Genomic DNA, 13,579 nt, shown 5'->3' with positions numbered 1-13,579 from the left:
TCGGCAGGCGGACGCGCAACCACTGCGCCACCAGGGAAGCCCTAGAGTTATTTTCTGATTAATCAAATTATTTGATCCGCTCATGGAAAGAAATCGAGGGCCACTAATCCACAAACTAGAGTTATTTTCTGATTAATCAAACTATTTGATCCTATCTGTTATGGATAACAATGAAAGATAGTACATTAAAAAAGTACTCTTGTATGGAATCTAAAAAAAAGGAAAAAGAGTTCTGAAGAACCTAGGGGCAGGACAGGAATAAAGACACAGACGTAGAGAATGGACTTGAGGACACGGGGAGGGGGAAGGGTAAGCTGGGACAGAGGGAGAGAGTGGAATGGACAAATATACACTACCAAATGTAAAATAGATAGCTAGTGGGAAGCAGCCGCATAGCACAGGGAGATCAGCTCTGTGCTTTGTGACCACCTAGAGGGGTGGGATAGGGAGGGTGGGAGGGAGGGAGACGCAAGAGGGAAGAGATATGGGAACATATGTATACGTACAGCTGATTCACTGTTATACAGCAGCAACTTAGCACAACAATGTAAAGCAATTATACTCCAATAAAGATGTTAAAAAATACTCTTGATTCTGATATCAATTTTGATTCTAGCATGGAGTGTAAGCCACCAATGGGCTTTAGAGTCAGACAGAACTGGATTTCAATGTCACTGTGCCACTTACTATCTGTCTGACTTTAAGCAAGTGACTTAACCTTGGTGGCTCAGTTTCCTTATCTGCAGAGTGGGGATAAGAGGATTTCCACTTAGGGATTGTTGAGGAACTTAAAGAGGAAATGCATTAAAAGGTACTTTGAATGGTGGGGTCAACAACACGTGGGTGTTTTGTTTTATAGCAGAAAAATAACACTGATGCCTGTTCTTAATGACAGATAAATATATATGCTAACCTGATCAAAGATTTTAGGAAATTCCTCAGAGCAGCAGAGTTTTCATGTCTTTGGCTCCTACAGAGCCATTAAAACACAAGTCATATAAAACTGTAGTTAAGGGCTGCAATTCAAGCATTAAACTTCTGGCCTGGAACCTAAACCCTGATGGTTTTTTTTTTTGTTTTTTTTTTGTTTTTTTTTTTTTGTTTTTGCGGTATGCAGGCCTCTCACCGTTGTGGCCTCTCCCGTCGCGGAGCACAGGCTCCGGACGCGCAGGCTCAGCGGCCATGGCTCACGGGCCTAGCTGCTCCGCGGCATGTGGGATCTTCCCGACCGGGGTTATGAACCCATGTCCCCTGCATGGCAGGCGGACTCTCAACCACTGCGCCTCCAGGGAAGCCCCCCCCCGATGGTTTTTTAACTGGTGACCTTGAGCAAGTGAATTAACCTTTCTGTGCCTCGGTTTCCTCATCTGTAAAAGGGGTATAATAATTGTACCTACTTTGTCAGGTTAGTCATGAGCCTTAAATGAGTTCATACACAGGGTACTCACAAAAGTTTCTGCACATAGTAAAGCTATAGGTACCATACAGCTTTATGTAGTCATCACATGAGACACAACACATACAAATTAAACTGCCCTCATAAGTGGCTAAGCTAAAAACTGTAGTACCTACACATCTAAACACAAAATTAATCCACATATGAAACAGAGGAAATAAGAGAACTTCTACCTGTTGGTAACGTTTTTCGATTGTCAGGATCCTGTCGTGTAGAGAAGTGAAGAGTCTGCAAGATTCCTCTTTAAGACGGTCCTCAAACTTCAGTTGAATCAATTGTTTGAGGAACCCAAAATCCACCTGAAGAGATTTAATAATCTAGAAATGGAAAAACATACGTTATTGTAGAGAGTAAGGGCCCTCTGTGTAAAGATTCTAGCACCTGGCCTGGTCTGGGCAGATCACTTGGGCACCTGGTCAGGGGCTTGTCCTGAATTGAAGATTACCTCTCCAAAGTCATGTACACTGGGGATCCCAGTTAATCTGCTAAACTAATACATGCTGATGGATGAAGGGGGAGGAGGTTCCCAGCAGTTTCCTCCCATACAGAGTAAGTTATCCTTTGCCACGAATCAAAAAACGATTGAAAAATTAATTTTCAATATGTGATTTTCAGATCAGGAAAAATGGTCAAGAATCAACATTTGTTGTGAATTTACTAGCCAAGTACTTAAATATATTACCAATGTGTTGACTAAGAACTGGTTGGTATTATCCAAACGCAATGTATTTTTGTCTCCCACTGTCTATTTAAAATGTATTCACGAGGACTTCCCTGGTGGTCCAATGGTTAAGAATCTGCCTTACAATGCAGGGGACGTGAGTTCGATCCCTGGGCGGGGAACTAAGATCCCACGTGCCACGGGGCAGCTAGGCCCGTGCGCCACTACAGTACCCATGCACTCTGGAGCCCGAGCCACAACTAGAGAGAAGCCCACGCACCGCAACTAAGACCCAGTGCAGCCCAAAATAAATAAATAAATATTTAATTCAAAAAATAAAATAAAACATAAAATGTATTCACTAGGTAATCTTCCCTCGCCCTGAATGGAAACTGTAAGCAATTCCTACTCATTCTTGGGAACAGAAAGTCCTCATCACTCAAAACACGGCCCGAAAGTAGCATTTAGAATGTGACACTTCCAACTTCATTCATAGGTAAGGCTGCTCCCTGCACTCCAGGCCAAGGGCAGAAGCTGGCAGCTGCAGGTCTTTAAGGAAAAGAGTGGGATACACTCTTGAGCTCTCTCCCCTCTTACCTCCTCCCCCCACACCCCAGCTGCTTCTCCACCACAGACAAGGCAGAAGGGATAAAGGGACACGGCTGTTCCCACCAGGCAGGGGGCTTCACCCTGGTCTGCTAGGACAGAACGACCCTTCTTCCCTCGGGCACCAACACAGCTTCTCTAGAGGTTCCCGCTGCAGGTACCCTCTCCCCTGTGGATGCACAGGGACAAGCAGCTGCTTCTCTACTCGGGGTGGTCACTGCTACTCCACCCTCAGGCCCTATGAATCTAGAGTTTTACCCTTTCTTCTCCCTTCTGTTGGGGGCCCTCTGTCCTTCTCAATCCGTCAACTAGACAGGACCCAGAATGACCCCAAGCTGGCGCTCTCTCTCTTCTTCTCAGAGGCCACATGCGGTCCACAAGAAACAATCACACAACCCTCACCCCAGCAACTCTGGCAGTGCAGACTGATCCCAGCTCAGCGCTCCCCCTTCTTGCCCCAGCCCACGTTAGCGTCCTTGCACATGAATCGGCACCGGTCCGCTGAGTCTTCCAATAGCAGCAAACATATTTCAAGCTCCACAGAAGGCTGCCTTACTGGCTTTGAGGTGAGGAAGAGCCCCGCGGCTACCCCTCGCCCAGAAAGAGCATGGCAATAGTGTTTCCTAAAGAAATTGCTTCAGCAATTTTTCCCCTTCACCTCCTGATCCCCGTTTTTATTATCCTTGGTCTGATTAAAGAGCTAAGAGTCATTGAGCTGATGTGTAACCTTCTCTCCGTAAATTCTGCACATGGGATCTCACACTCACTTTGGAATTTGATACCTGGCTACTAGCATCCTGGGAAGAAGCTCGATTTTAGCATCCCGATACTACGTGGAAGGTTTTATTTTGCAGGTGAGGATATCAAGACTTTGAGAGGTTAAGTGACTAACTAGTCCAACATTATGTGGCCGGTAAGCGGAAGGTCCAGATTTGAACAGAGTTGTGACTGACTCATACTCCTTCTTTATATCATGTTGTCAACTTATGAAGGTTACTATTTTGAGAAATAAGAAAAAAAATTCTAGAGCAAGTGAAAGCTTAAAGAATTCCTTAAATTCCAGGGACAAGATGAAATGACTTTGCCTTTAGAAGATCCAGCCCTATATGGACGGCTTGTTCTGAAGAAGGGAGGGACAGGAATCCTGGTATGGTCAAATAAACTCCTACTGGCCTAAGACTCCCATGGATCACAATTTACAAGAGACATACCTAAGATACAATGACACAGAACTGAGGTCAGTGTAGAAATAAGAAAGTTTTACCAGGCAAACAATGTCCCAAAGAATGTTAATATAGGTATATTAATGTTGAACAAAATGGACAATATGTGTATGTGCATATATGTATATATGCACACATGTACATATGTGTGTGTGGAGATATATATATATATATATATATATATATATGCATATACACACACTCAACAAATACAGGTTATTTTTAATTTCCCATTTCCATGGCACAATAATGAAGACTGACCTCACACAAAGCCTCAGGACAAGTCACAACAAAGACCAAATAATTCATCTCACAAAGACTGTCCGCTGACAACAAAGCACCGAAGTTAAAACTCCACAACATAACAGTAACTAAAGAGCACGCTTGGAGATCTAACCAGCTTCTTATTAAACAACGGGCCAACAAAATAAATGGGAAATTGGAGAACTTAAATCTAAATACTAATACAAATACTACATCTCAAAATTTGTGGGATGACATTAAAGAGGTAATTAGTAGGACTATATTGTCTTAAATATTGTCATTTATACCGTCTTTAAATGCTTACGAAAGGAAGGAAGGGAGCCTCAAGATGAACGACCTGTAGGCATGGATAGCTAAGAGCCCCGTGTCCATCACGCAGGTCCTTCCTACTGAGAGAAGCATGACTCTGTCGGGGCAGTAATGTGCCTCTCGCCAACATACTCACTCCTTCGGGACCCTTTGCAGTTAAAGGGGTCATGTGGTGTAGTGAAGGCCAACGATAAATACGCTGGGGTTTTCGATGGAAAGTTTTTGCTTTTTTAGTAGAGCTACCACCACTCCATTCCACTTCTCCCCTATTCTCCTTCCGCTGTGAAATGCAGATGGAGGCTGGAAATGGAGCAGCCATCTGGTTACTGTGAAGTCAGAAATATGATAGCAAAATCCATGCACTAATGATGGTCCTGTGAAAAGATAAAATGAATCTGGTACACAGATGACATCAGGGAGCTACTGCCCTAACTTGTAACTCCAGATATTCTAACCCAAGACTTCCTGTTAAGTCAAAAGAGTTGCGTTGTCTGTACATAGAGCTATATGACATCCCTACTAATACCCAGATCCAATTCAAGGAATTAGAAAAAGAAAAACAGAGTAAACCCAAAGATAGTAGGAGGAATTAAATAATAAAGATAAGAGGGACTTCCCTGGTGGCGCAGTGGATAAGACTCTGAGCTCCCAATGCAGGGGGCCTGGGTTTGATCCCTGGTCAGGGAACCAGGTCCCACATGCATGCCACAACCAAGAGTTCGCATGCCACAACTAAGAAGCCCACATGCTACAACTAAGAAGCCCACATGCCGCAACTAAGGAGCTGGCGAGCTGCAGCCGGGGAGCCTGCCTGCCGCAGCTAAGACCCAATGCAACCAAATAAAATAAATAAACAAATAAATATTTTTAAAACACATAAATAAATAAATAAATAAATAATAAGGATAAGAAAAGAAATTTATGAACTAGAAAATAAAGATATGATAGAAAGGATTAATAAATCCAGAAGTTGGGTCTCTGAAAAAAATTAATGAAATAGATTAACACTGTCAGGATTCATCAAGAAAAAAGAGAGGAGGTATGAAGACCATATTAAGAATTTTAAAAGAAATATAACTACGGATACAATGAAGACCTAAAAACGATATGCAAAGACAATAATCAACACCATAACCAACAATTTGAATATTTTGTAGAAAAATATAACATCAAACCGACCCAAGAAGATTTAAGAAAACCTTAATATAACCATAACAAAACAACAATAGCAGTAAAAATAAGCATAGACAGTTTTACATGCAAGTTTACACTGAAGAAATAGATACTTCCAATCTCAAGTCAGTAATTGCAGAAAATAGACTAGGGAACACTTCCCAACTCACTTTATGACAGTGCTATGGCCTTGCTACCAAGACTGAACAACGACAGCATAAGGAGAAAAGAAAATTACAGGACCACCTCACTTACAAACATAGATGGAAAACAATCCTTAGTAAAATAACAGCAAATAATGTGACGCAAAAGGAAATATTATAGTCCAGTTGGGTTCGTTCCAGGTTTACCATCAAAAAGTCAAATTTCTTCACATCATCAGATAAAGGAGAAAAACCATATGGCTGTATGACCATCTCAACAGATCCATGAAAAGCATTCAAATCCAGCCATTCATGATTAAAAAAAAAAAATGTCTCTCACTAATTTGAAATAAAGAAACATCCTTAATCTCATTTAAGCATATTGTGTCAGATTTTGGTTCAGCTATATTAAAAAATCCAAATAACAGAAGCATAAAAGAGAGGTAAGTTTACTTCTCTTTCACTAGGTGGTGAAAATGACCCAAGATCCTTCTATCTCCTTAGCCTTCTGTATATCTCAAAATCATGGTGTAACTGGTAGCATCCATGGTCTAGGCACCGAAGTAAAAAGAGGAAGGCAAGAAAGAAAGAAAGGTAGAAAGAAGGATGGGATTAGGAAGAAGTAAAGTGGCAGACAGTGCATCGGAACTGTGCCTTAAAGGTTGCCCAAAGCGGCCACCCAATATTTCCACCTAAATTCTACTGACCAGAACTTACTCATTTAGATGCTAGTTGCAAAGGAATAAAGTCATAACACTTTTCTGAAGGCATAAAAGAAGACAATAAATTGGGACGTATGTGGGAAAAGAGACATCCTCAAAAGTGGGAGTGTAAATTGGTATAATTTCTATGCAGGGCAACTTGGCAACATCCTTCACAATGACGAAGGCATGCATCCTCTGACTCAGACATTTCACTTTTAAGAATTTACACCCCAGTTTTACTGGCATGTGAGTATGTACTGAATTATTCATTGCAGTAAAAGATCTGAAACGACCAAAACGATGTCCATCCGTAGGAGGACAGCTAAATAAATGATGCCAGTTTGTGAGACAGTGTACTTGTAAAATAGAAGAGGAAGCTCTTTATGTACCGACGTACATAAATGATTTCCAAGTTACGTTGTTAAGTGAAAAAACAGAAGCAAAGCAACCTAAAGTATTTGTAGTAGTATGCCACCCTATGTCACAGTTTTATTGGTTAGGACTTTTAATAATAACTCGATATCTAATGTGTATGAAATGTTCTGTTTCGTTACAATCAAAAAAGCCCCAAAGCTTTGCTGTACAGAGAAATAAACACAACATTGTAAATCAATTATACTTCAATAAAATTTAAAAAAAAAATTTTTAAAGCCCCAAAGGAAATATGATAGAATATGGCGATCTGAAAAAGCTGTATGGTAGTGCAGGGGAGCAAAATCGGCCACCTCAAATTGCGTCTCTTTGGCCTGAGGATTTATTTAGGCTGATTATTTTTAAGGCCCCAAAGACTCAGGAAGAAACTTTGACCTTCCCCATAACTTCCTAGAAGAATGTAGACAGAGGACCTGTTCCGGGAAGGGAGCTAGCACCATAGATAACTACAGTGTAATATGCACTAGCTGGGGCTTCCCTGATGGCGCAGTGGTTGCGCGTCCGCCTGCCGATGCAGCGGAACCGGGTTCGCGCCCCGGTCTGGGAGGATCCCACGTGCCGCGGAGCGGCTGGGCCCGTGAGCCATGGCCGCTGGGCCTGTGCGCCCGGAGCCTGTGCTCTGCAACGGGAGAGGCCACAGCAGAGGGAGGCCCGCATGCCACAAAAAAAAAAAAAAAAAAAATATGCACTAGCTGTGTAGACCCGGAGGAACCTAGCAGGCCCAGCAAACATTTGTTTACCAAATATTTGCTTTTCCATCTTCATGTGAATTGTCTTGCTCTCCTACGAAGTTCCAAACCACTATCCTCAACATCCTCTTTTGTCTTTAGCTGAAGGTGAGAGCTTTGGCTATTCTGGCAAGTTACTCAGTTTTCCTGGGTCTCTCCCACATATATGTTATTAAATTTTTGTTGGATTTTCTCCTGTTAATCTGTCTCATGTCAATTTAATTCTTAGACCAGCCAGAAGAACCTAGAGGGACAGAGGAAAATTTCTTCCTCCCTGACCATGGGTGACACAGTTATTCACTACTGTATATTACTCTTGACATTTTTCTATATGCCAAAGATATTTTGTAATTTTTTAAAATATCCTAAATAGTAAATGTTCACAGATGTCAAAAGAATTCTAAAGAGAGTAAGAAAACATTTCTCTAAACGAGTTAACATATATAAGCAGGACATAAATATGACACAAATAGAAGTAGTAGTTTATACTAATAATTTTAAGAAACACAACTGTCATCCAACTCAGTGTGTAAAAGATATTAATATTTTTAAAATGCTAATCATTTCAATTCTGTCAAGGAAAGACATAAAGGCAAATAGTACCCACAAATTATCTCAGAAGTTTCAAAGTAAATCCAGGTTTACCTGCACTAGCTTTTGTGTGGATGAACTCAACTCTTTTAATGGCAAAATCTCACTGGAATCCGTTTGAGTAGCATGGTCTGTGCTGAAAAAGCCAACCTTCAAATCATCTGAAATGTTAAATCTGAAAAAGAAAAAAAAGGAGGAAGGAGAGATTAACTGTGGTTTATATAATAGATATTTCCTTAAAAATATATTTAGTGAGCATATTTCATGCAAATCATATTTTACAGATTCAAAGGACTGGTGAAGTGAGGAAACCACTGAATTATCTTCTCATGACTAGAGGTTTTCCGCAGGACTCTGCTGGATTATCAGATTCCCTGGACACTAGCACACTGCTCCACTGATACTCATCCTATTTCCATTTTCTGAGACATGACCAATTTATGAGCCTACTTTTAATATCTTATTTGCGTTTTATGTGTGCTTCTGCTTGAAGCCATTATAAATTATGCACGGGCACAGCAAGCAAAATTACTTTGAGATAGAGGTTCTCAACGTGTGGTCTGAGGAACCCCTGGAGGTTCCAGGACACTCTTTCAGGGAATCCACAGGTCAAAATTATTTTCATAAACAATATTAAGATTCTATTTGCCTTTTCCATTATCATTCTCTCACAAGTGTTCAGTGGAGTTTTCCAGAGGCTACAGGTTATGTGACTGGATGACAGATTGAATGCAGAAGCTGACAGAAGAATTCAGCTATGTTCCATTAAGCCAGGCATTGAGAAGACTTGCAAAAATGTAGAACAATGACACTATTCTCATTAAAGTTTTTGTGTTGAAAAATAGAGTTCGTTTTTCTTTAAAATACATTATTTATACTAACACAGAATTGGTTTATCATTATTTTAAACGTCTCTCCTTTAAAATTTCTAATATGGTAACTCTGAATAGATATAACATAAACTAAAGCTCTTTGAGGGACCCTATAATTTTTAAGACTGTAAAGAGGTGTTGAAACCAAAAAATTTGAGAACTTCTTCTTTAAGATAATCACACCACTGTACTGTACTTGATTTTAAACAGAATTCCCCCAAAAATCTAAGTAGGAGCAAGTATTTGTAATGTCCTCCTACAGACTTTTAACTACGGGCATCTCAAACTGTAACAAGAAGGCCAGTTTTCTGGATGTACTCTCTGTCAATTCGACCAAACTTACCACAACTATTGGTTTCTAAAATGTCAGGTAAAAAAAGAGAGCTGTGAAAGCTCAAGTAGAATTCCCAGACTTTTCAGTGCAGGCTCTGTAGACAGAGTATCTGTGTTTCTACCCCTCACTTGTCTGCTGACCAGGTGGGGCAGACCGTGATGCGGGGCACCCCATGGCAAGCCCTCTCTATTTTTACCACTGGCAGAGCCTCAGATTTATCTCCCATGGAACTCAGGGGAGGGTGATCATATTCCCAGTATCAAGGGTAACCCTCGTCTTGTCTCAGCCAACCACTGATCCCATCCTTCTGGTCAGATATTTTAGGGGTGGGTGTGGGACTCAGTTCTGGCAAGTGTGACGGGAGAAGAGATCTGTCGGGGGCTTGTGGCAAAGCTTTTTACACAGAAGCACCAGGGAGAGGCTTCCTCTATGACTCTGGACATTGCCACGTGTGGAAATGAGGCCAGCAACTGGCACAGTCATCTGGTGACCACAAGAGGTGCCAGCCAGAGGGCAAAGCCAGTGCACAGATGACGAGCTTTTAAAAAGATGGAAATCATCTCGACTGCTGACTCTGTTTAGCCATTGACTCAACTCTGAAACGCATCACACTTCTGGTCTTCCTGGAATGTCATATAATAAATCAACAATTTGTGAGAGTTTCTGTCAACTGTAGCTGAAAGCATCCTAACTGATATTCGATGTGACATGATGTAAATTACTTACCCTTTCTGTGCCTTAGTTTCCTCTTATGCAAAATAAATAGTGCCTATTTCATAGAGTTATTGTCAGGATAGTGAGTTGAGAAGTACTTTGAATGGTGTATGTCACACAGTAAGCCTTCACGAAATGCTACCCAGTTTTGGTGCTGTGACAGTGGTTGTTGCTATCACCACTATGTTTTGAAAATATCAGAGTTTTAAAAATCATATGTAGAGAAAACTATAATAGCATAGCAACATTCAACCAAGAAAGGCTAAATTTAAATTTTTTTAGATTCTGATATTCGCTACACCGTAATGATTTTCAACTAATCCCACTAAATTTTCAACTAAACTTCCACACACCCATCAATATTATACTGATGACAGACCTAGGCAGCAGCATTATTCAATGCAGAGGGAGCATCCGTGATGCTGTACATCTCAATTTCAATGAAAATTTCTAGTGTTTTCCCACAAAAAATTGTATTTTAGATTTGGCCTACTTCATTTGAGGAGGCTACTTTTTTTCTCACTAACACAGTACCTTTGGGAGAGGCAATCTCCATTGGCCCAAGCGTCCCTGCATGTTCTTTCTGGGCATGCCAAGAATACAAAGGCCCTGATCACTCTTTCCTTGGGTCATTCCTGAGTTGTGTTTGCCGTGAGCAACCTTGAAGGATGAGGTAATGTCTTTCCCCTGCCAAGAAGCAGGCTTGCTACTCCTTACTGCAAAAGTGGTGAACCCCCCAAGCTCAGGGATCCTCTCCTTTAATACCACTCACTACTGTGTACAGGTATCCATGATAGGTCTTTTGTGACACCCTCATGGAACTTAGGGGGCATGGGGAGTCAATGCAAATAATCATGAATCACTAATACTGCTTTTGCCATGATGAAGTCCTTTGTCTCTGACCCAGGAGTCACGTCTTCTGCCAACAGCCATGAAACAGTAACAAGCAAACATATTAGCTTGTAAGGAGGGTAAGATCACACACACTGCAGAGTCCTTGACAAGTACCTGACCCATAAAATCCTCTTGATAAATGCCTGTTGTATTCAATTCCTTAAAAAAAAAACAAAAAAACTAAGATATAGCAATCAACTGAAAAGATCACCAATATTTAAGGCTTTGTCTATCTAAAATCTATAACCATTTTTGAAAATAACTTGTGAAAACCACTACTAAATTATAATCACTATGTTAAAATTAAATATGTATAATATTGTACTGAACTATAGAAATGGATGAATCATATGATCAATTATGATAAAAAAATTTTAATGTACTTTTTAAAGCAATTTATAACAAATAGGAGAAACCAACTTTTAAGTGGTGATGACATAAAATTTCAGGGAAAATGTTCTTGGTACTTTTCAAAGCTGACAAATATTGATGACAAACTGTCCATGTGGTAAATTTTTTTCTAGAATATGTGTTTTAGAAATTTTAACTAAATTCTTTTATGATACATTTGGGAATCTTTTAAAACATGAAATAAAAATAAAATCATTATACTTCTGAACAAGCGACCCACAAAATATAGATAATAAACATTACCTAAAATGACTGCGTCTCCAAATCTTTTGTCATTTTCATCTATCATTCCCATTGTTCCTAGAGGTATCTTACTAAAACTCAGGTTGTACCACTACCCCACTATGGAGGACTTTGATAGCCTTCCCCCCTGCTTAAGAAAATTAAACTCAGTCTTCTTATTCTGACCTCCAAAATACGCAGGGAAACTACTTTTCGGAGTTTCATGCGTTTAACAAAGAATAATTGAGTACCTACTATTTGCCAGGCACTATTTTTGGCACCCAGGATAACAGCAGTGGACAAGGCAAAGTTTTTGTTCTCATGGAACTTACATTCTAATGGGAGAGACAACCAGTAAACAAGTAAACAAAAACATGTTACATATTCTGAGGTAGTGGTAAGCCTCATCTCTCATTAAGTATACCCCATGTACCATACTCACCTGTCACACATCTTCCTGTTAAAAGTTCCCAAAATACATCTGTACCTCGGCAGTACCTCAGCCTAGGACAAAGTTTCCCTATAGTTCTACCTATCAAAACCATATGTAGTCACTTACTTTTCCACCTTCCTTTTCCTTCCCTTCCCTTCCCAGAGGACAGGAATCAACATGGTGGCCAATGAGATGGGTCAATTGTTCAGTGATGAAAAAGGTTGAGAGCCATGCAGAGGAGAAGGCCAACAGTTCCAGTAGCCAAGGATGGAGGGCAGTTGGGAGAACAGGGGCAGCAGCACAGAGGCAGCAGGCAGAGGAGAGAGTCCGCATGGTTGGGAGACTGGATACACTGAACGAACGTGTAAATGTACTGAAGATGACAGAAGTCAAGTTCTTCAGTCCCCGAAATGATATTTACAAACTTAAAAAAAGAGTAGGCTAGAATATACCTTGAGACAATGTAATGGAATTGGAAGTTCTGGCATGAGGGCATGGTTTTATAATTATGTACATAGATAAATAGTTATAGGTACATATATGTGCATATGAATGTGTGCATATATCATACATATGTACATATATCTATATACCTTTGTTTCTAGTTCTGTCCAATATGAGAGCCTAGAAGCAATGACACCCCAGTAACAATAAGGACACTGAACACTCAGATGTTGGTTTTTAAATACCATTCTGCACTACAAGGAACCAGGGCTTCTTGGAAAAACGGCTGGTTCCAAAGCTGGGATAACAAAAGTATAAAATGAGCCTGGAACATCTTGTTATTCCAGAAAGCGAGGAAATACTCAAAAAATGATGGGGACACCTGAGAATGACACAGACACTAGATTGAAGAGATTCCCACTGGCCAGATCTGGGACAATTTGAGCATCAAAATAAATGATGAGGGACTTCCCTGGTGGTGCAGTGGTTAGGAATCCGCCTGCTAATGCAGGGGACATGGGTTCGAGCCCTGGTCCGGGAAGACCCCACGTGTCTTGAAGCAACTAAGCCCATACGCCACAACTACTGAGCCTGCGCTCTAGGGCCTGCAAGCCACAGCTACTGAGCCCACATGCCATAACTACGGAAGCCCACAGGCCTAGAGCCCGTGCTCTGCAACAAGAGAAGCCACCACAATGAGAAGCCCGCACACTGCAATGAAGAGTAGCCACCACTCGCCGCAACTAGAGAAAGCCTGCGCACAGCAATGAAGACCCAATGCGGCCCAAAATAAATAAATAAAATAAATAATTTAAATAAATAAATAAATGATTAAAGTATCAGCTTACAACCTATTGAATGAAATATGAATCCAGCAGTCCACACTGACATAAATGAATGAATAAACAGATAAATGAGAACGGGAAGCTCTAGTAAATGTATTAGAAAAGAATGATGAAAACAGA

The 13,579-nt window shown here is 40.7% G+C and overlaps 1 protein-coding gene across 1 annotated transcript in view; it reads right to left on the bottom strand.

Moving 5' to 3' along the window:
• Positions 1-4,688, bottom strand: part of C11H10orf67 (chromosome 11 C10orf67 homolog) — a 78,163-nt gene extending 73,475 nt beyond the window's left edge. Inside the window, exons 1-2 of the mRNA XM_055087790.1 lie at positions 4,656-4,688; positions 1,630-1,773 (exon numbers count right to left, since the gene is read on the bottom strand). Coding sequence (XP_054943765.1) covers positions 1,630-1,773; positions 4,656-4,688 — 177 coding nt within the window. The remainder of the gene's footprint in view (positions 1-1,629; positions 1,774-4,655) is intronic.
• Between the last annotated feature and the right edge of the window lie 8,891 nt (positions 4,689-13,579).

The sequence above is a fragment of the Physeter macrocephalus genome, chromosome 11 (genome assembly GCF_002837175.3).
Source record: "Physeter macrocephalus isolate SW-GA chromosome 11, ASM283717v5, whole genome shotgun sequence".
In the NCBI taxonomy this organism is placed as follows: domain Eukaryota; kingdom Metazoa; phylum Chordata; class Mammalia; order Artiodactyla; family Physeteridae; genus Physeter; species Physeter macrocephalus.
Note: the sequence above shows the minus strand (reverse complement) of the source record. Positions and strands in the feature narration are given on the sequence as shown.